Source organism: Cucurbita maxima, unplaced genomic scaffold (assembly GCF_002738345.1).
Source record: "Cucurbita maxima cultivar Rimu unplaced genomic scaffold, Cmax_1.0 Cma_Scf00016, whole genome shotgun sequence".
In the NCBI taxonomy this organism is placed as follows: domain Eukaryota; kingdom Viridiplantae; phylum Streptophyta; class Magnoliopsida; order Cucurbitales; family Cucurbitaceae; genus Cucurbita; species Cucurbita maxima.
This window is the reverse complement of record NW_019272032.1, coordinates 3,935,667-3,958,746: the sequence shown is the minus strand read 5'-3', so window position 1 is coordinate 3,958,746 and position 23,080 is coordinate 3,935,667. Positions and strand designations below refer to the sequence as shown.

Below are 23,080 nucleotides of genomic sequence, written 5' to 3'. Positions count from 1 at the left end.
TCATATTTAACAGCATGCACCTGCCTTCACTCAATCTTTTAAACAAATTCTCTAATTATATTAAAATATTCAGTAAATTTCTTAGTTAGTGATTGACAAATATTTATTTTAGTAGTGATGGGTATATTATATGTTAATAATATAACATACTTTGTATTATATTTTTCTTGGTCCAATAATTTAATTATTCCTATTTATTAAAATTTTAAATGAATTATTAATATAAAGAGAAAAAATTGAGGTATGGGTATCTTAACCTTTCAAAAAGTGTGAAGTCATTGGAAGGTCCATAGAAAAGAGGACAACTAAATTTACTTTTGTTGCCTTTTTCCTTTATTTATTTATTTATTTATTTATTTTTAAATATTTATTCCTTTTCTCTTCTTACCTTTTGCAATTCATCCATCTGGATATTCCCTAATTTTTTTTTAAAATATTTTGATTTCAATATATATTTATTTGAGACTTGAAAAAGTTGGATACGGAGAAACGATATGAACACATGAAGAAGTAAATTGTGAAGGAAAAAAGCAAAATTGAGTAGAGATCTCGAAGAGGGGTTGTCGATATCAAAGCGATGTGGAAGAGCAATATCAAGATCTACAGTTGTATCAAATGTGATATACGCATGGACCAATTGAAAACTACTTCAATTTTGTCCTATGACTCATACTATTTTGGCGTTTTCCTTTCCACCATTCAATTACAACTATTTGTAGCTTTGACATGATTTTTTATATCGTCAACTTTGACCTTTTATGTATCGCTATCAACCTCACAGTTTTAAATCGCGTCTATTAAAAAGAGGTTTCCACACTCATAATAAGAAATGTTTAATTCTCCAAATTCACGAGCTTGATCGATAGTACAGATCTAGACAATATTGATTCGTAGTTGGTTTGGTATAAATGAAAATGGAAAGAGTTCCAAATCCACAAAGTTATGCCTTCATAGTTAGTCCCATTTTCACATCATTCATTATTATTCTTATTATTATTATTATTACTAAAATTAAAATTTCTAAATAAAGACATTCACTTGTTTGGTCTAATTTCAATTCAAACGGATTTCATCTTATCAAAAAACTAATCCACATGATCATTAAAAAAAAAAAAAATACCCTTTTTGATATGTCCATCTATTGCAAAACTCCAACCATATAAAGACATTAAATTTTTGGAACATATATTAAATCAAACATGTCATGTTTCAGCACATTTTTACAAAATGGCCAAATAAAATTGGTGGATTATTCATAATTTTTATTTTATTTTATTTTTAAAAAATCGGTTTAGAGATATGATTACGATTCCAATTATCATCTTGAATGTTCACATTGAATCTCCAACAAAAAAAAAAAAAAAAAAAAAAAANCTCAAAAAAAAAAAAAAAAAAAAAAAATATGAATGGATCAGGAAAGAAAAGAAACATTTTTTATATTTTTATCGATTCGCTCAAAGAATTAATTGAAATATATACATATGAATGAGTAAATCTTCACACCAATGATTGGCAAGAAAGTGTTAAAAAACTTTTCTTTTTGGACACATAGCTCTAATGGCTTATTTACATTTTAACCGCTGAAAACTACATTATACTATTTTTAATTCCAGCCTTTGCTCGAGGAGAAGATAGGCAGCTCGACTCCTCGAGGAAAGGGCTAACAAAGGCTTGACTGAAAGGGAAAGGGTAGGGGTTGGAAAGAAAATGGGATTCTGGTTCAAGCGCTAGAAAGAGGAAAGAAAGGATTGTACACCATCAAGTATCTAGTTGTAGGGGGGACTGATTTCTGTAAGATCCGGGTTGATAAGTCAAGTTGCTCGAGGAGAAGAGGAGAGGGGCGATGAGACCGAGTTTACAGTGAAAGAAGGAGAGTCCATTCAATTAGAATAGGTTCAGGCAATGGAATTGTGAGACCACAAAGAAGAGGTTCAGGGGCGAAGCCACGAGACCATAAAGAAGAGGTTCAGGGGCGCTTTGTTTTCGTTTTCTTAACGCCTCATTTCCCTTTTCCCGAAACACTAACGAAATCGTGGTTTCCTTCAGAATGTTAACTTCTATAATCCATAGAATAAAACAGCATCTTGGGTGAAGCAAAGAGCGGTTCGGTCAGAAGCATCTACCCCGCACTCAATCCAATAAGCAAGCACATAAGCAAGACGAATCGAATCTCTTTCTTTAACGGTGTTCAAATTGGCAAAACTGGAATATTTGTAGGTCGATAAGAGAAGAACGATGCTTATGAAATTGAGACTAATTCGTCCACTTTACACAAACAATACTCATCTACAAGTTCGAGCTAACCGACCCCTATACAATACACACACAGCCATATTTTCAATGGAAAAATGAAAAAACTAAAGCTGTATTTCAGTAGATAACTTGTGGTTTGGTGTATCATTTGTTGTTTTGGAGCAACATATGGAGAAAAACCATATCCAAAACCCCCTCTCCTGAGCTGGTTGAGAGTTTATGCCTCTTTTCTCTACCGCATCAGCCATGTACTTTACAACACCCTGATAAGCAAAGTTCATGGTAAATACTGAGATCAGAGAACAAACCCACTAAGCAGTTGATATAAGTAATGTTTTACCTGAGCGCCCAATTCAAGAACTTCTCGTGGTGGTTCTTCCAATGGAGTATCATCTGTTCGTAGAACTCTCAATTTTGATAAGAACCTGAAAGAGTCCGGCAGGAATCTTATCTGGTTTGCACTCATATCCAACTCCTCCAGCATTTCCAGGTTCCCAATTGATCTTGGTAAGGCTCTCAGGTCAGCAAAGTTCTTCCCAACATTCAGCTTCCGTAGGCTCACAGCAAAACACAAGTTTTCTGGGATTGTCTCCAGTTCATTGAAACTGACATCTAGTTCCTTCAACTTAGGCAGATTCCCCATTGTTGTTGGCAGTCCTCTGATTCTATTGTAATGTAGGGTCAAAATCTCCAAGCATTCGAGCTTCCCGATCGCCTCGGGGAGAGCTTTGATCGCATTGAAGTCCAGCCGAAGCTCCACAAGTGACAAACATGATCCAATTGTGTAAGGAAGTTCCTCAAGCTCATTGGTTTCAGCGTTCAACTTCTTTAAACTACTCAAGTTCCCAATGATATCTGGTAAATGGGTGAAAAGGTTGGAGCTCAAGTCAAGCGTAATAAGGTTTTTCAGGTTCCCAAAAGAAGCTGGGAGTGATTTTAGCCTGTTCCCATGGAGGTCAACGTAGGTGAGATTCACAAGCTCCCCAAATGTTTCAGGAAGGTTTATTAATTGGTTCGAGTGGATGTCGAAATTTTGTAACGATCGAAGATCACTAATTCCAGGAGGAAGAGCCATGATCTTGTTTTCTGATAGATCTAATTCAACAAGATCAGATAACTTCCCAATTGAAAGTGGAAGCAATTCCATCTTGTCCATTAACTTGCCCCTCAGATTAAGAACAGTTGACCCACTTTTAGCTATGCTTTCAATAAGAGCAGCAACTTTCATCGAACTCAATTTACCTTTTTAACACAGATCAAACAAACAAACTTAATAAGACAATGAAAAGATATGGATAAGAACTGAAGTTCTTGACTTTTGGCATCCATGGCAAACAAATTCTACCCTAAATAAAGTTCAAATTGACTAAACCAACCATCCAAATCACAGATTAGTTTAACATTCATTCGGATTCGAGATACTAATCCCGGATTCACGAAGTCTTGGTCGGTCCCGAGCCATGATTCATCAAAATATTTCCGATTCAGACCTACACATAATCACATAATATCCTTTTATGTTTGGAAAAAGGCTATTTATGCAACTTTTATCTCTTCAATGGATTATGTTTTGTCAACAGTATGTTTATGAACGTTTGAACTTCATTCTTGTTCATATTCAACGCCCTATTATATTATCAAAGCATATCTTCAAACATCAATTAATTGATAAAATCAGAATCAAAATTTCTGACTAACTTCAGCAGAAGCCTATGGATCAGGATTCAAAACTCAAATCAAAGCTCTCATAACTTCGTGAATGAATAGTTAAGTACAAAGAACTTCATATCAAAATGAAAAGAACTACAGAGAATAATTTGAAATATACCTGAAGAAAAACTGTTAACAAAACCCTTATTACCATTGCTCTCGAGTTCTCCATTTTCCGTTTTATTCTCCAAATTTTGGTGGCTAATTAGAGCCTCTTTCGCAACCTTGTCGACTGAATCACTCAAATTCAGAGGGCAGTGGGCTTGAGAATCGCCAGAAACCAATAGAGAAGATCTCTGAATGAGTTCATCGAAGGTTCGAAGAATGTTATCGAGCTCAATCAAATGAATGGCTTCTCGCCTCTGTTCATGGCTCTCATACAGCACCATCGTCTTCCTCATCTGCTGCAAAATGGAGAAGAGCTCTTCGGGGACATTTTCAGGAACTTCCTGCTTTGAAATTTCCCCCAATTTGAAATCCTCTTCGTTCTGGACTGTATTCAGAATCACCACAGCTGCTTCAACCTCTTCAATGGAGGGCCTCGCCGGAAGTGATCGGAAAATTCTTGTGAGTTCGTTGACAGTGTCTATGAAGGAAGACGAAAGCGGGTCTTGCTTGAAGGTCGCATCCATGACGATTGTTCTTCTTCACTTCATTCTTGATCTTCCTCTGGGCTCTGTAAGCGTCATTTCTTGGTTTTCAAATTTATCGTCTAATTTATAGTCAGAAGAGAGAATATATAATTTTTTTTTTTTTTTCTAACCATTTTTATTAATATATATAGATTTTTTTTTTAAACATAAGCTCTCGTGACTCTGTTTATTCTCCTCATATTAATAAGAGAGTATTATATTATTTATTTATGTCCCTCTAACTTTCATTATCAAACAGAAATTACTTAAAATTAAATTTAAATCCATAAAAATGTTAGCATGGTGAGGTCAAATCAGGCAACAAACCATGGTAGACTTCTCACAGTTCACTCGTGAAGAAATAATTAAAAAAAGAGACAAAAAAGAAAACCAGTTGCTTGCTGTGTACTCCACCACCCCAATTTAAAATTAATGGGTCAATTGTAGAATTATCTCTCAAATTACTAATTTGTAATTAAATTAAAGTTAAATATTAAAAAAAGAAAAAATAATGATTTGAAATGATAATAAAAAAAGATTTATTTGTACCATATTTTGAATATTTGTTCCAAACAATAATAATTCCTTCCTTTTTCTTATTGTATTAAATGAGTTTATTAAATGGTAAGTAATCAATATTCATCTTTATTCACAAGCTGCCCATGACCCCTCACCTCCCATAAATACCCTTTAATTATCCTATACTCTATTTTTCTCATTTTCTTCTTACCCCAATTACAAATTGTCCTCACAAAATAAATTAATTAATTATTAAATATATTATTTAATCATCTCTTCCGATACAATATTGTTTAAGCATTGACAAAAAGTCTCCCATTTGATGGCCCTTTTCGACGACGTTTCAGATTGAGAGAACCGCTAAATATATTGGCTAAATGAAATAATTCTATAAACCTCTCTAATTTAATTCATTTATTTTAATTGAGAATCTTTTTCCCCTCAATTATTTCAAGTCAGAAAGATTTGTCCGTGGTTGAAAATTATTTAAAAAATAATATATTTTTTTTCTCCAAATCAATTTAATTTCAAAGTCTGTGCAATTGATTCTTATTCAATTAATCAAATATCTTTTTCTAAAAGGTAAAAAATTTAAAATTAAGCTCATGGTCTTCTTCAACAACTACTCAATAAAAAAATATGAACACTAATAAGAGATATTATTTTTATTATTGCTAAATTGTAACTTAATTACTCTTTAATTAGTATTTTTAAAGATATTTTATTAATCAAATTGTTGATTTAGTCCTCCTTTTAATTTATTTGGTTCTTAATTATCTTAATTTTTTTATTGGAGAGTAAAGAAGAATTATAACTATAGAAGGGTGACATTCAATCTCATAACCATGTCGAGCTATCAAGTTGACAACGTGTTGAAAATCACACTCTGAGTGACAATCATGTTATGACAACTTCTTCTAATAATTTTTTTTTTTTAAAGTATACCATGATTTGACACACCTAAGAACTTTGTATTTTGTTGTTTTGTTTTGCAAAGAAGTATAAAAATCATTCATCGAACTCGCAAACAACATATGAAATCGACGACATTGGTCACTAGAGATCCTCCCGAACCATCTTCACGAAGCCTTAGAAGACCTAAACAAAGCCAATAAATCACAGCCGCGGCTCAAACAGAAAGCAAGCCAGCAACATGCTAGCATTGGCGGCAGCAGAAGCAGGGCAAAAACAGCAGTCGAGCATACCGTTGTTGAGCGTGAAAACGGAGTCAACGGCACTGATGGAGTGGAAGACGAAACGGAACATACATGAGATTCTTGTGGAGGGTGTTTGGTTGATGATGATTATGTGCAGGCATGAGGACTAGTTTTGGTATTCAAAATATAGGAATAAACAAACAATTGGGCTTTGGGGGCTCTGGACGGGCTTTCATCATGGTTTAGGCCACCTACCCGTTTGTATAGTTTAGGGGTGTCACGAGTTGAGTTGAGTTGAGTTGGGTTGAGTTTGAGAAAATATTTTCGAATCATTCAAAATTTCAAATGAGTTAGATTTGTGAGTCGAGCAACTAAAATAGAATTTATAATCAACCCAACTCAACCTAAAATTTTATTTACTCACAACACTTATTATATTAATAACTAAAATCTCATAAATATCAAATATCAAATCTGGTTAATTTTCATAACAATTTTAAAAGTAAGGTAGAGTTGGACTAGAATTTTATTTTTGGTCAAAATGTCAACCTATGAATCGACTGATCGGAATTTTCATTTTTGCAAAAAATTCAACCCAACCCAATCCAACTCAACCTTTATGATTTAGATTGAATAGTCCAAATTGGTCGAGTTTTCAAGTCATATGAACACTTTACTCTTACATGTGCCTAAATTTGATTCCACTTTATCCAATTAATTCTAACCTTTAAAATGCTCTCAACACTCTTCCATTAAAAAGTTTTTCTTTTCTTGGTTGGAGAGAAATAATTTATAAGATTTGAATACATTTCTAACTCGGGCATAGTTAAAATAATATTCCCCAAGATTCAACATAGACCAATGGAACCGTCCAAAATAAAATGTCAAAGATTTGATCCTAATCAAAGATTCTTTTTTGACTAATTAGATGACAGTCAACAAAAGGATAATTATAATATTAACAGTATATTCATAAAGTCCGACTCCAAATCAGTTGGTTTATTAGAAGAGATTAGATAACAAGACATTATCATTACATAAGTTTAATTTTGTGTTTATTCCTATAAAGTGGCTGCGTTACCTGTATTTAATCCCATAATTTGACCAAATTAATTTATAATTGATTACATCCACTCCCTAAATTTGACCATAAATATATATATATATTTGTATCAATCCAATTAATAAAGTGGATATTACCTATTAAATCTTTTAAACATGTTTTATCCAAAAAGAATGATTATTTATATTAATATTGGGAACTTGTCCCATACATATCTTCATTATAGTATTATTTGTTATGTATTTATTTATTTTGAGTGATCGTTCTCATAATTTATATGATTGATATAATAACTATACTCTACTGTGCATAAGTTACACAATTAAGTTTCATGTTGCGACGATGAAGTTGTATTAAGTTGTTTTATCATACAAATGAGTTTTTTTTATAATTAAATTGTAAATTTAGTTTTTTTTTTTAATTAATCTTAAGGGAATTAAAATTTTAATTTAATAAAAAAACAAAAAATTTATTAATATATATATTTTTTTGTTGGATGATGCTGACAGGTTGGTGAAAATAAAAATAATAAAAAGTAAAATAGAAAAGATAATAAATTAATGTCGGGGACATGTCTGATTCACAAACCTTTGCCACTTTGTGTGCGTCACGATTGTATTAGGCCAATTCAATTTTAATTATTTTTGTCTTTTCCACTTTGGATTACAATTTGTCTTCTAAGTTAATTTATATTAATATTTTTTTTTAAATTTTTTTCGTCGCCTAATAAAAATAATTTAATTAACCTAAAAACCACAATTGCGTAAAATTTCATAATTTAAGAATGATTTAGAATTTAAGTATAATTGTAATAATTGTTTATAAAGCTTATAGTGCGCTATCAATTCGCTCCATAAATCAATTGGTTGCCTCTTGCTTTATGTCTTTAAAATTAAAGGGATAGACAATCATTTTGATTATGAAAATGTGAACTTCAAACTATATGTCAAAAATATGATGTTACATATACGTAAAAGTATCTTTAACAAAAATTAAACAAAAGAGATACTCGAGTTCATTCCAAAAATTGATTAGATAAATTTAGTCAACTTGAACGGTGAGATCATAATAAAATATTCCTATTAAGAGTGTGGAAACTTTTCCCTAGGAAATACGTTTTAAATCGTGAAGATGACAGTGATGGGTGGTCATGTAAATATGAGATTAGTGTCCCGATTACGAAATAGAGAAAAAATAAATGGGAGGAAAGTTGTGAATTTAAAGTCATTTTCATGCCTTTTGCAAACAGGAAGTAAGGTATTTAATCATATTATATAAAATAGTTATAAGCTCAATAATGTATTATAAAACCATATATTATTCCTTTAACCTTAGTCTTAACTAATTAATTCCCTTTCTTTTTCCACACATTATCCTAATATGTACAACCATAGTTTATTAAAAATACCATAATGAATTTACAAACATAGCTACTTAATAATGTTAACTTTTAAATTTTCTCTTTTCATTTCTTTTGAACTAATTTAAAAAAAAAAATCCAAAAAAAAAAAAAAAAAAAGAGTTGTTGAACACATTTTTAAGGGTGTGTCTTTTGGGAGGAGGGCATGGGGCCCTACAGATGACAAAGCTTCAAAAGCTTAGAAAGAAAAATAAGGCAAAAGTATTTTGTCCCACTCACAAATGACGTGGACTGAACTTACTCTGCAAGTACAGAACCTCTCAAAAGAGAGGGAGAAAGAAAATCAAATGGCCCCCTCACCTTGACAATTCAAGTTCACTACTAGTCATACATTTATGCATAGTCGTTAGTCTTATATACTTGTGAAAAATACTTTGTTTCTCTTTTCAATCGATGTGGGATCTCCTCCTCTTGATTGACATAACCGTCTAATGTTTAGCTCTGATATCATTTGTAACAACTCAAACAGGCGTGTGTGATCTTGAGAAGAAATACTATTTAAATATCATCCTCGACGTTTTAAAAGTAGTGTGGTAACCGTTGGATGTCTTTAGAGGTTGTGTATAAAAGAAGTGTGAAAAGGGTTTATGGGGATTTAGACATTGGAATTTTGGGTGTGGTTGGGACAAGTTATCTCAAACTTTCGGTGTGTTTGTTCTTTTCAAAGCCCTATATATAAATCTCACCTCTTTCCTTCTCTTTTTACACTCTCTTAAGATCAAAACCCATCCCTTCTTCTCAAATTTTAGAACTTCCCCTGTTTTTGTTTCTAAACATCCCACCAAGTTTCTTGGCTCATTCTTCAAAATCCTGATTTGGAATCAAAAGGGTTTGTGGGGAATCTGGTTGACTCGATACCCAGAACTTCAAAACGACATTTTTACAGACAATGATTCTTGAACTGAACAGGTTCATCAGCAGCCTGTGGAGCTTTCACTCTGTTTTCGACAAAAAATCTATCGTCGATAAGAGCTTCTATTTCTGGATCTTCCACATTTTCAATAGAAACAGCTTCAATACTTAGCCGAAAAACGCAGAAACCCCATCAAAAAACACTTCATTTCCCCTTATTTCGCTGTTTCTTTGTTTTTCTTTAGAGAATGGGAAGTGCTTCTCTTCCACCAGGCTTCAGATTTCACCCAACAGATGAAGAATTGGTGGGTTATTATCTCAAGAGAAAAGTTGAAGGACTTCCAATTGAGCTTGAAGTCATTCCTGTTATTGATTTGTACAAATTTGATCCTTGGGAACTCCCAGGTATCACTCATTTACACCCTTTTCTTCCCTTTTCCTTTTGCTTCTAAATCGAACTTTGAATCCTCTGTTTTGAACTCTGTTTCAATTCCCCTGTTTTTGTTCATGATTTTGTTGTTGTAACATTGAGTTGCTGTGATTACAGAGAAATCATTCCTTCCAAAACGAGATATGGAGTGGTTTTTCTTCTGTCCACGCGATCGAAAATACCCTAATGGATCAAGAACTAATAGAGCTACCAAAGCTGGCTACTGGAAAGCCACCGGAAAAGACAGGAAGATCCACTGCCAATCTTCTGTCATAGGATACCGAAAGACCCTCGTTTTTTATCGTGGTCGAGCGCCGTTAGGCGATCGAATGGATTGGGTTATGCACGAGTATCGACTTTGTGATGATTTCTCTCATGGAACTCCTAACTTGAAGGTATTTATATGATTGAACTCATGACATGATGATTATCAGATTATAATGCAGTTTCATAGCTTGTTTTTTCTTTTAGGGTGCTTTTGCTTTGTGTCGAATTCTGAAAAGGAAAGAACAAACACATAAAAAGGAGAATCATCGAGATCCGAAAGGTAATGTCGTTGGCACCAGTCGGGCTCATGAAGATTCTACGTCGACAAGACTAGTCGTTGCAAATGAAATGTCGAACAATTCGTCTCAGACAAATTTCCTCGCAGATGGGAGTTGTTTGTCGAGCTTGATGACAACCTCGTATGATACGAATCCGATGTCTCTATATAGCACAACCATTATGGAGACAGATCCTGAAAAGATATGGATCTCACCTGATTTGATTCTTGACTCATCCAAGGTATGGAGAATTGGTTGAGCAAAACAATGGTTGATATGTTATGTTGATGTATTTGAGTTCATTTATTTGTTGAGCTCTTGCAGGACTATCCTGAAATGGAAGGAGCTATGTCTGTATGCTTTCCTCAGTTCGAGTATTTGGGTTCGACAATGCGTTGGCAGTCATACGAGCACACCGAAATGTCTCCGAGTTCATCGTACTCGAATTACACAGCCGACATTGAGCTTGAAGACCATACTCAACACATAAACTATATGCAATGAACAAGGTTTTGACCTTAAGAGGGGAAAAACACAGTACAAAGATCGTTCGGCCTAGCTTTTGAATTCATTGGTGGTTTAACATGATGTCAGGTCAAAAACATTACGTGAGATTGAAATCTCAACGGGTCCCGAAGCCAACACCTTTTATTGTCGGTCTTCGATACGGGAATAAAGGGGAGTGTTATTCTAGAATCTTGACCAGAAAAAAATGTTTGATGTCATAGTATATGCAGTAACCATGGTATTTGTTTGTAGTCATTGGTGCTATCTCTTTTATGTGTGGTATATTACAAATTTTAGTTAGCTTAGAAAAGATTTCGTTTTAACTTTTTAGGAAACCGTCTAGATATTTCAAGCTAAAGATAATTAACTCCGTCTCATTAAGATATGATCTAAATTCATGTTATATCTCTTCTTTACTTGAAAATTAAAGCATTAAAAGTGGTGATGAAAGCATATTCATCTCCCGAGACAACATACCTCAATAATAAGTAACTTGATAGCAATATTTGATGTCGTCGTCAAAAGAAATTAAAAAAGGTATCCATTTGATATGATAGCGAATCTTTTATAATAAACTAATAGCGAAAGGAAGGAGATAAAGAACCGTGTTAGAAAAAGAAAAAGAAGGGAGAAGAAACAGAAAGTTGTTAGAATGAAAACTAATGTTGAGTTGTTTGGAGGTACAATTGAGTCAGCAATATATTCTTTGGAGGCATTTAGGTTTAAAGGCTAAGGAAGAAAAGCCATTCCATAGTGAACAACAATCTGAAACCAACCTTTTCGTTTTTTCCCCCCAAATAAAGAATCCAATAAAACAACGAACACTCTCATATAAAAATTAACTAATGATTGAGATATCAGTTCATAAATTTTATTATTATAACATACTCTTTAAATTATTTTTTTTTAGAAATCTACGCTTAGAATTTTGTGGTGGCTACACTTGAATTGAATGAGGGTGGCGTTGAATTCCCCACATAAAATGCGAATCGATGAGATTCAGATTGATGAGACAGCCCAATGGCCCGAATAAAAAACAGAGCCCAAACCCCATGATCACGATTGGATTAGCATCGGTTGCAGCCGCTGACTTCCATCATTGGAGCTCAAACAAGCTACTCCCATGGCTACCTTCACATTCACTCCTCATATCGGTAGGCTACCAACATCATCTCCCTCAGTTCCCACTTCTTCCTCAAAACAAAAACTCAAATTCAACTCCGTTACCACCACCAGAGTCTCTCTTCAAGCTTCCCCGCCTTTACTCTCCGACCCCTTTGTAATTCAACTCGCCGAAACTCTCGAAGACTCGCTCCCTTCTTCTTCTTCTTTTTCATCGCCTTTTCCTCTCCAGAAACTTAGGGAATCTTCGGCAGAGACTCTTCTCTCGACCCCATGGCCCTCTCGTAGAGACGAGCCCTTTCGTTTCACCGATGTTTCTTTCATAAAGCAGTCCCAAATCCACCCAATTTCGAATCCGCCGCAGTCTTCTGAGTTATCCAGCATTCCTGTAGAAACCCAATTCGCCAATCTTGTGATTGTTGATGGTCACTTCGTCCACTCGATTTCTAATTTGACGGAATTGCCAAATGGGGTATATGTGGGGAGTTTGAATGACCTCTCTTCAGACAGTGTTGGGAAGAGGGTATCTGAGTTTGTTGATGGGAAGTTCGTGGGGGACTTGTTTTGGTCCATTAATGGCGTTGGAGCTCCAGATTTGACGGTGGTTTATGTCCCTGCAGGGTGTAAGGTGGAGAATCCAATCCATTTGAGGTATTATTCGATTAGTGGGGGAGAGGAGGGGTCAAAGGAATTGGCCGTCTCGAATCCCAGGGTGTTGGTTTTGGTGGAAAATGGAGGTGAGATTGAGATAATTGAGGAGTTTTTGAGTGGGAGTGAGGGTGGGGGTAGGTACTATTGGGCGAATCCTGTTTTGGAGGTGGTGATTGGAAGTGGAGGAAAGGTTAAACATTCTTATATTCAGAATCAGTCTTTAGATGCTGCACATATCAAATGGACTTCTGTTCATCAGGTAATCCCTGATTGCATTACTTAACTTTGTTGACTCTCCAAATTATAATATTTCTGCTACCTGTTTTGATCAATGTTGGATCCACTTTGTTAGTCAGTGATCGTATGTAGGTTTGTGATTTGGAATTGGAAGCATCTTTTAGGAGAAACCTATGCTTATATCGTGTAAACCAGTAATTATAGTACTGATTTGTTGAAGATATAGGTCTTTTGATTGTATTAGTTGCTGTTTTCCCTCCCTTTTGTGAAAATTTCTAGGACTTCTTTCAAGCTAGATGCTTATGAGTGTAGCAAGTAACGTGGATGTCATTGACAAATAAGAACTTGTACATACACCATAAGGCCAAAAGCCATACAATAAAGCTCTTGATCATGATTTCTCATGTGTGTAAAATGGGTAGACTGTCTCAACTCTTTCCTCAATGTGGTGGTTCGAATTTCAATCATTGTCATACGTTGGTTTCCCTTACAACTATCACCTATGAAGTCAAATTTTCTTTTCAATTTATAATAAACTTGAGAACAATCCTAGTGAACTTCTTTTGGAACTTCAATGATGGGTGGATATAGCTAGTAGAGGTTCACCTCTTTCCTCAATTTTTTTAAATATCTATGAGTGTACGTGAGATCCAACATCGATAGGAGAGGAGAACAAACATTTTTTTATAAGGGTGTGGAAAACTCTCCCTAGCAGACGCGTTTTAGAAACCTAAAACAAAAACCCCAAAGAGGTCAATATCTGCTAGTAGTGGGCTTGAGCTATTACAATTGGTATAAGAGCCAGACACAGGGCGAAGTGCCAGCGAGGATGGTGGACCTCGAAGGGGGGACGGTGGATTTTGAGATCCCACATCGGTTGGAGAGGGAAAATATTTTTTTATAAAGGTGTGGAAAACTCTCCTTTTAAAAACCCGAAAGGGAAAATCCAAAAAAGACAATATCTGCTAACGGTAGGCCTCCCTAGCACGTTATAGTCTAGGCCCGCTGATGCGCACATCTCAGACAACAGACCCTACTACATTTGGTTGTTAAAGGAACTCAGAAGATATTGAATTCCAGATAGGTGGGTTCCATAGTTTGAACCTATTACCTCTAAGCCCCTTATCATTATTGTAGCCCATATCACACGATATGAGATAATCAAGTAAAAGAGATCTACACATGCTCTCTAACCATTTTGACACTCCTTGTTCCCATTGTTATTTGCTGTCTCATGTTTTGTATGTTCTACTAAACTCTGGCATTCGGAAGGTTGCGTGTGGCACATGAATAATTATCTGAAATTATTACAGGAATCGACCAGTGCCTACGAGCTTGTGGAAATTAGCACCGGTGGAAAATTAAGCAGACACAATGTCCATATCAAGCAACTGGGACCAGAGACCACAACAGAATTATCAACACTGCACTTATCAGTTGGCAATCAAACACAAGATCTACACAGTAGCCTAGTCCTCGACCATCCACGAGCATATTCTCGACAACTTCATAAATGTATTGTCGCGAATCCCCAAGGACAAGCTGTATTTGATGGTAATGTAAAAGTCAACAGGTACTTCTTTCTTTGTCCCTGTAGATTGGATTGTCTCAGCACAAGTTCATCATCTGTCATATCATTACACTCCTTGTAGTTCTTGGTCGCTTTATGATTAAAAATATGTCCACAATAACTTGTCAATCAAATATGAATACATAGATATGCCAAGAAGAAAAGACAAGACGCTTGAAGTGGTAGTTCTACTAGGAAAGCTTAGTATCTTGAAAGTTCTGTTGGTGGCAAGTACTGGTGGGATGGCAAAACTTTAGTATTTTGGGAAATGACCACCTTTGTCGCACGTTTCTCGTGTTACATTTGGCGCTTGATATCACACATTTCATTCTTGTCTTGCTAACTACTGTATCATGTGGTGGTTGTTTAATTCTAGAACATGATTTCTCCAGATACGCACAGCAAACAGATGCAGGACAACTAACAAGGAGTCTTCTTCTGGAACCTCGAGCAACCGTGAATGTGAAACCGAATCTTCAAATCATCGCAGATGATGTCAAATGCTCACATGGAGCTGCTATAAGCGACCTGGAGGAAACCCAACTCTTCTATTTTCAGGCTCGTGGCATTGACTTAGAGACAGCGAGAAAGGCTCTGATATTTTCATTCGGAGCCGAGGTGATCGAACGGCTGCCTTCCGCTTCAGTCCGCAAGAGGGTCGAGAATCATATAAAAGACTTGTTGAATCCCACACTTGAAAGATCCTAACACTGAGCATGAGGAATAAATGCAGACCTTGAAAATCCTGCATTTTTATGTATAAAAACAAGACTGTTTCGAGATCAGCTCCCAAATAAGCTCCCGTCTTTGAACATAATCAACCTGTGTATTTATTTATTTTTCTTTTTCACAATTGTTATGGGAAGTTCGCATTGCATTCTCTTTTCATTAGTTGAAAGTATCCATTCTTCTTTTTTTATTTTTTTTAAAAATAACGCTAGTGTACCACCCACTAAATAAAATCTGGAAGATTTTCAAAAAACGTCAGTCCCACATCGGAAAATTTATCAATCAAGGTTGTCAATATAAAGAGACGTTAAGGAGGTATGTAAGCGTGTTCGATTAAAGGAGAGATGGTTGGCATCTCCCCTGACAGGGTCGGGAACAGCTTTCGGGCTTCCCTGTTAACACATCCGGTTAAGGCTACCCACCTCTTGCAGGTGGATCTATAACCCAATTTTTTCTCTCTCTGTCTAAATGACTCAATTTGTTTAGCGGTACATTTAATAGTTTAACGTTTCCCTCTAATTAATTATGTGTATAAGTATCAACTTAACTATTTGCTAATCGTGTTTAAACAGACATAATTTACCATGATTATTTCACCAACACCTAACTTTTCTTCTTCATTTTCGTTCATCTTTTCCAATTTTTAATTCAATTCTTAAACAACCCTTTTTTTTTTTTTTTTTTTTTGTTAAAACCATTTTATAATCATGAGAAACAATTATATATAACGGGTCAAAATAGACAATATGTATTAACGGTGGATTTGGTGTATTATAGTTATAATCTTCAGTCTCAATGCTATAAGTATCATTTTTCGCATAATTTTGGACCTACTTTGATTTGATTTCGTCAAATCTTCTCTAGTGAATATTATATGAGTGTAGTTCAACGGCTCAACCTATTTTTATTTTCTTTTATTTATTTTTAATGGGAGTAGTTAAATTTGTTAAACAACTAAACTATATTCAATCCTATGAATTTCAAAATAAAAATAAAAAAAGTAACAATTTCAGGTGTAAAACGTAATTATTTGCAGATTTTAATTTTAAATATGTTTAAACCAAAAGTGGGTGAATAAATGGATATAAAAAAATGAAATCTTGAGTAGGTTAACATATCTTGGTTGTCAATTTGATTAACAAATTATAATATTATTGTAAACAGATTCAATGCCCCTTCGCCTACTCAATAACAGAATCATAATTTTTTTTAATTATTAAATTCAATAAACAAGTATTATTTGTTTTTTTTTTTAACATTAAAAATGGAAATTAAGACCAAAAAAAAAAAAAAAAAAAAAAAAACCCAACAAAGCTTTATTTATTGAAAGCGATCCATACTTTATAAATATTTTGTTTACATATCAAACTAATTACCATTGACTTTAATTTTTTTTTTAAATTTATATAAATTAAATTCACAACTTTTGTTTATCTTAATTCCTAATTACAACCCACAATATAAACCTAATGGAAGAAATATAATTTCTAATTAACATATATTTTTTTTTAAAATATTTTCTCAATATAATTTAAGGATGAACTATCAATTTAGGTATGTCATCACCAAACAAAAATAAATAATATCTTTTCATATTTTTATGTTTAAAAAGAAATCGAACTCGAGAAGTTGGTGAGAAGAAGAAAATGTCAAGTTTAATTAATTGAACGTCAAAAATTTAATAATTTTATGTCATGACCTATGTCCAAAATTTGGATCACGATTCCAACACAGGTGTGCTTCAGCATTCTCATGCATCCTTTGTGACATGACTACGTTACTTATTTCTCGCTTTTAAGAGTGAAGATTGTCCTTATAGACCTAATACAAGTTATTTCAACATACTTCCCACCATTGTGGAATTCTTAGGATTGAGTCGTCGAAAAAGAAGGTATACCTTATTGGTGGAGGCAATAATTTTTAATTTTTTTAATCCATATGAAATGAATAAATGTTTAATTTGATTAGTTGACTTTGTACTTAACTTACTTTAATTAGTTGACCTTACACAAGTTGCCCTTTTTTTAAAAAAAGGGTAAATAAAAAATAAATTCGAAAAAGATTCCATATAATAATGTATGGACGAACTCAAAAAAGAAAAAAGAAATTCTGAGGAATAATTCGTCGTTTAATATCATCCAATCATTTATGAACATTTTACATTTGAATATTGAAATTGTTAGGTAAATGTTATAATCATAAAAAAAAAAATTAAAAAAAAAAATGAAAAATACAATCCAAATTCAATCATGCTTCCCATTTTTATTTATATATCTGATTAACATACCTCAACTAAATTTAGATATTAATCGCTTTTTTTAATATTACTTAAATAATATTCATTTTCTGAAATTTCTATTAATTATGTGTGAGATTTTTCTAGGGAAAATGTCATTGATATCTACTGATGTGTCGACCAAATAACTTTTTTTTTTTTTTTTTTTTGAGATAAAATAAAACGTAACTGAATCCATCTTCTAGTTTAAATACTTTAAAATATATATTTTTTTAAATAATATTATTTTACGTAAAATATTTTAAATAACAAAGGTATATGCTTTCACTATACTTGACGGGTGATTCTATTAATTATAAATTTGTTGTTATTTATTATATTATTTTGAGAATTTTCATTATTAATTTTATATCCATTTTTTTCTTATAATCCATTGTTTATTAAAAAAATATATTTTTTTTAAAATCAATTAATACAAATTTGACTACTTACGGGTAAGTTTTTTATTTATTTTATTTTTCCAAGTAATATTATGAGTTAATATTGAAAATTGGAACCATTTAGAGATTAATATTTATGTATTATTGACGTTTAATTTCATATACATTTTTAATCATGCAGTGTCATGATTTTGACTCGCTCATAACAAGTTTAAAAAAAAAATTTAAAGTCTGTTTCTATTTTTTGTTTAACTTTATGGCTTTATCAGAGGTTAGGTGAAGTTCTTTTTTGCCAACCGAATAAAACTCATACGATAGCAAAGTCTGTTCGGCCATACATGTCCTCGTGTGTGCTTGTTCAATTATCTATGACTCTGGCCGACTTGCCTCATCTCTAAACCAAGTCATTTGGCTCATCCTTGCCTTGTAATTCTAGTCTAAGGTCTCTCATATACATCGTCCATTTGATCTCAACATCATTTTATCATCTAGGTTCCCAACAACATAGACCATGTATCATGATGCCTTCCTAAGTCCTAGATATCATTGGACATCATAACTTGCTGAGACTTGTTCAGGATGTTCTGATGATAAGATTAGTCGAACAAGTTGGAGCAAGCTATGATGGTCAATGGCATCCAGGGAGTTGGGATGACATCACGATACGTGAGCCATGTTGTTGGGAACCTAGATGACAAGGTGATGTCGAATGATGAAGCCACAAATGAAGCGAAAAAATGAAAATAAAAACTTCAATTCTTTTTAAATGCCTATTCTAAACGGGTCAAAATTATGACGTGGAACATAAAAAATGAGATTAAAAAAAAAAAAAAAAAAATCATCACATGCTTCTATTTATTTATCTTTAAAATGAAGAAAAGGGAAAGGGCATAGTTTATAATATATAGTTTTCAAAATTTGAAAATTGACTAAAAGTTCAAATTTTTTTCATTTAAAAAAAAGCTTATTTGTTCTCACATTTATTTAATTATTATAATATGAATACTAAAACAGCTGATTCAAAGGGATGGTAATAAACAAAGACAAAAGGCTGAAAATATTGTAGCACAAGTTTGACCCAAAGTAGCCATCCAAAATCAAACATTAAGTTTTCTCTTTCACCCTCTAATTTTGAACCCTTGTCAGTTTCTAAGAACCAATAAATTAAAAAATTAAAAAAAAAAAAAATCTTCCTTTGGTCTCTAAATCTTTCTCTCTTCAACATAAAGAATTAAAATAGGAAGAACAGTCTTCCAAACAACCAAAATTCTTGATTTAATTAAAAACGTTCTAACCCGACTATTAGCAACTCCTCAATTCGTGTTTAAATCGTAAACCAACCAAGAAGATGCAACTTTCCTTAGATGAACCTTCTTTCCATAATAAATTAAAATTTTGAAATACTACGATGGTTGAGGTGGAGGATTGAATGAGTCACCTTTATAATAAAATTTAGTTTATCCACTTAAATCAAAAAATTAAATGGTAGTTATATATTATGATATTGTACATAGGTGGAAGAGAATAACTAGGGAAAACTTAAAAAGAGAAGTTAAGAACACTTTTTATTTAATTTACAAAAAGAAAGAAAAATAATTAAAAAAAAAAAAGAGGAAAAATAAGAAATAGAAACATTCAAGGAAATGGGAAATGTAGAGAGGAACAGAAAAGTCTAATTCGAATCCACCGCTATAAATGCGTTGCCGTCTCCTCCTCTCAAATTCACAACCAAATCCATATACATGGACATGGATATTTGGCTATGCCTCATCGGAGCTCTCGCCGGAGTTTACGTTTTTGTATTTGGGATTCTCAGAAACCTTAACCAATGGCGCTTTGTCACTCGACACGGCCGCCGTTACAATCTCCCTCCCGGCGATATGGGCTGGCCTCTCATCGGAACTCTTCTCCCCTTTCTTAAAGCTTTTCGATCGGGTCGACCCGACTCCTTCATTCATCACTTTACCTCCAAGTAAATCTCGCCGGAGTTTTCGTCGGATACCAGTTTTTTTTTTTTTTTTTTAAATTAAATTTTAAATAGAAGGTTTTTAAAATTCAATGAATTTTTCAGGTACGGGAAAACAGGGATGTACAAAACCCACTTATTCGGGAGCCCAAGCGTGATCGTGACGGTGCCGGAAGTGTGCCGTCATGTGCTAATGAACGACGAACAATTCGTATTCGGTTACTCAAAAGCCACCAGAATCCTCACCGGAAGCAAGGCTCTCAACTCCGTCCCCAAGCCGGAGCACCGCCGTCTACGGCGGCTGATTGCATCGCTGATAAGCGGCAACGAGGCATTGTCGCTGTACATAGGACACGTGGAGGGGATAGTGGTGACGTGCCTGGAGGAGTGGGGCAGCATGAAGGAGCCGGTGGAGTTCCTGTCGGAGATGAAAACGGTGGCGTTTAAGGTTCTGTTACACATCTTTATCGGAGCTAATTCGGCGGCTTTCATCGACAAAATGGAGAAGCTGTACAATGACTTCCACTTGGGTTTCATGTCCACCGCCGTGGATATCCCCGGAACTACCTTCAGCCGAGCTCTCAAGGTAATTCAAAATCCATCTCCAATCTTAGCATCCTTTACAATATATAATATTATGATATGATATTGTCCACTTTGAACTTTCTTGAACTTAAATTCTCGTAAGCTTTAAGCCTCCCCAAAAGGTCTCATACGTATCTCACTTATAAACTCATGATCATTCTCTAAATTACTTAAGCCGGACTCAATCCCAACAATCCTTAACAATAGATCATGTTTTACCCTCAATCTAATTAATAACTTTTTTATCCCCTAAATAATATTATTAGTATTATGAATTTTAAATACGATACACATTAAAATCAAAACCTACTAATAAATGTCTTAATCCCTCTAACGATATATATATATAATATATGAAGTAAATATTTAAATTTATGACTAAAAAATGTCTTAATTATAGGGCTAGTTTCATATTATAAATTTATTTATCTAATCGATATAAAAAAAAAAAAGACTTTAAGTTGCTTTAATTTGTGATAGTTTCTTAAAAATATTTAAAGCATTTTGTTTTAACATAAAATTCCAATACTTTATTTTATAATAATGCATATATTTGGTTTAATATATAGTCATGTGCCTATTTTTCACACCTTCATTATTATTATTATTATTATTATTATTATTATTATTATTATTATTATTATTATTGTATACTGAAAGTGTGTGAAAAGTAGACACATGACTTTGGTGGCAAACACTAATTTAAAAATGAATTATTGTTATATCAATAATCCCACTTGCTCAAAGCTAAAAAACATATGTGGCAATTCACACAAACCCTATTGGTCAACTACTTTTCTTGTCAAACTAGGCAAATAATAATAATAATATATTTTTTTTAATTTCAGGCAAGAAATGAGCTGATAAGGATCTTTGAAAAAGTATTGGAAGAGAAGAGGGAAAATTTGAAGAACAAAGTTGGAGAAAACAGAAAAAAAGATATGGCTGATTTGCTGTTAGAGGTTAGGGACGAAGACGGGGAAGGCTTAGATGATGGTTGCATTATTGATTTGTTGATCGGTTTCTTCTTCGCTGGCCACGAAACTTCTGCTCATACTATCATGAGAGCTATCATGTTCCTCTCTGAAAATCCCGAAACCCTTCTTAAAGCTAAGGTTCATTTCCGTTCTTACATTCTTTTAACTTATCGAACAAGTAATGTATTCTCGATCGATATAAATGGTCGTGTTGTTGTGCAGGCCGAGCAAGAGAAAATTGTGAATGCAAGGCCGGCGGATGCCCAACACAAAGGCTTAACCATGAAGGAAATCAAACAAATGGAGTATCTTTCTAAGGTACCTCTATTTTCCAAATATTATAAATTAGCCCCCAAGTTTACTAATATTTCTGGGTTTGACCACATTAATTAACAAATTAAACATTCACCTACTACCAAATACACACTCTTAAATAACTTTGTTTTTTTTTAAAAGTCCATGAAATATTGTATTTGTTGCTTGATTAGGTGATGGATGAAACGTTGAGGAAGACAAGTTTGGCGTTCACATTGTCGAGGGAGACAAAAGTTGACGTTAACTTAAACGGTTGGTTGGTTGGTTTGAATGGATAATCTAAATTTCATCGAAAATAATTTTATTATTATTATCTTTTTTCATAAATTGGTTTGATTTTCAGGGTACACCATACCCAAAGGATGGAAGATCCTTGTTTGGACCAGAGCGGTTCATATGAACCCTGAAATCTATGAGAACCCACACCAGTTCGACCCATCTAGATGGGATGTAAGTAGCTTCCATTAATAACCAAAATCAATACTCTCATATAATGTCATAAACAAAACATTACATTCTTTTCCATTTTGGTTTCAGAATCCAAAACGGAGAGCTGGATCTTTCATTCCCTTTGGAGCAGGAATGAGGCTTTGCCCAGGAATTGATCTTTCCAAACTCGAAATCGCCATTTTCCTTCACTATTTCATCCATGGTGGGTTCAGGTGAGAGATCCAAAACTATTTGTTAACTAATATTTATTGATCACGCATCGGTTGAAGAGGGATACGAACCATTCTTATAAGGATGTAGAAACCTCTTCCTAACATTTTAAAAATCATGAGGCTGACAGCAATACATAACGAGTCAACACGGAGAATATCTATTAGTGGTAGACTTAGTTTGTTACAAATGGTATCAAAGCTCGGCTTACAAGAAATTTGATTTTTGTTGTGCAGACTTGAGAGAGTGAATCCAAATTGCCCAGAGAATCACCTGCCTTTGCCAACTCCTACAGACAACTGCCTTGCAAGAGTTGTAAGAGATTCATGAGTTTTGGAATGAAGAACGTCAGAAAATGGGCTCTCAGTAACCTTCTATTCAAACTACTATATAATTTTATTAGGAACATTTTAATATTCTCCCTCTGTTATATATAAATATATAAATATACAAATACATAATTTTTTTTTTTTTTTTTTTTTTTTTTTTTTTTTTTTTTTTTTT

The 23,080-nt window shown here is 33.7% G+C and overlaps 4 protein-coding genes and 1 non-coding gene across 6 annotated transcripts; 4 read left to right on the top strand and 1 right to left on the bottom strand.

The window, feature by feature from the left end:
* Positions 1-2,216: 2,216 nt before the first annotated feature.
* LOC111491500 (plant intracellular Ras-group-related LRR protein 5-like) lies at positions 2,217-4,693 on the bottom strand. Of its 2 annotated transcripts, XM_023140437.1 has the most exons (4): positions 4,082-4,693; positions 3,630-3,743; positions 2,594-3,495; positions 2,217-2,516 (listed from the first exon to the last, which is right to left on the bottom strand). In XM_023140437.1, the coding sequence occupies exons 1-4, from the start codon at positions 4,593-4,595 to the stop codon at positions 2,358-2,360; spliced, it is 1,689 nt and encodes a 562-aa protein (XP_022996205.1). In that variant the 5' UTR covers positions 4,596-4,693; the 3' UTR covers positions 2,217-2,357. The 2 variants fall into 2 exon arrangements, with proteins under 2 accessions (XP_022996205.1, XP_022996206.1); XM_023140438.1 differs by lacking the exon at positions 3,630-3,743 and having other exon boundaries at positions 4,082-4,595.
* Positions 4,694-9,369: 4,676 nt separating this feature from the next.
* Positions 9,370-11,286, top strand: LOC111491592 (NAC domain-containing protein 71-like). Its single transcript, XM_023140560.1, has 4 exons — positions 9,370-10,011; positions 10,154-10,431; positions 10,508-10,822; positions 10,906-11,286. Exons 1-4 carry the CDS (start codon positions 9,855-9,857, stop codon positions 11,083-11,085), a joined length of 930 nt encoding a protein of 309 aa, XP_022996328.1. The 5' UTR covers positions 9,370-9,854; the 3' UTR covers positions 11,086-11,286.
* Positions 11,287-12,100: 814 nt separating this feature from the next.
* On the top strand, positions 12,101-15,556 carry LOC111491319 (protein ABCI7, chloroplastic-like). The gene is made up of 3 exons (XM_023140191.1): positions 12,101-13,120; positions 14,412-14,671; positions 15,061-15,556. The coding sequence occupies exons 1-3, from the start codon at positions 12,212-12,214 to the stop codon at positions 15,374-15,376; spliced, it is 1,485 nt and encodes a 494-aa protein (XP_022995959.1). The 5' UTR covers positions 12,101-12,211; the 3' UTR covers positions 15,377-15,556.
* A 166-nt stretch (positions 15,557-15,722) lies between these two features.
* Positions 15,723-15,852, top strand: LOC111491667. Its single transcript, XR_002719733.1, has one exon. It is a non-coding gene; the product is annotated as a U6atac minor spliceosomal RNA (small nuclear RNA).
* Positions 15,853-19,735: 3,883 nt separating this feature from the next.
* On the top strand, positions 19,736-23,031 carry LOC111490917 (beta-amyrin 11-oxidase-like). The gene is made up of 8 exons (XM_023139572.1): positions 19,736-20,045; positions 20,145-20,625; positions 21,473-21,739; positions 21,824-21,919; positions 22,090-22,168; positions 22,260-22,366; positions 22,454-22,578; positions 22,813-23,031. The coding sequence occupies exons 1-8, from the start codon at positions 19,816-19,818 to the stop codon at positions 22,904-22,906; spliced, it is 1,479 nt and encodes a 492-aa protein (XP_022995340.1). The 5' UTR covers positions 19,736-19,815; the 3' UTR covers positions 22,907-23,031.
* The last annotated feature ends 49 nt before the right edge of the window (positions 23,032-23,080 follow it).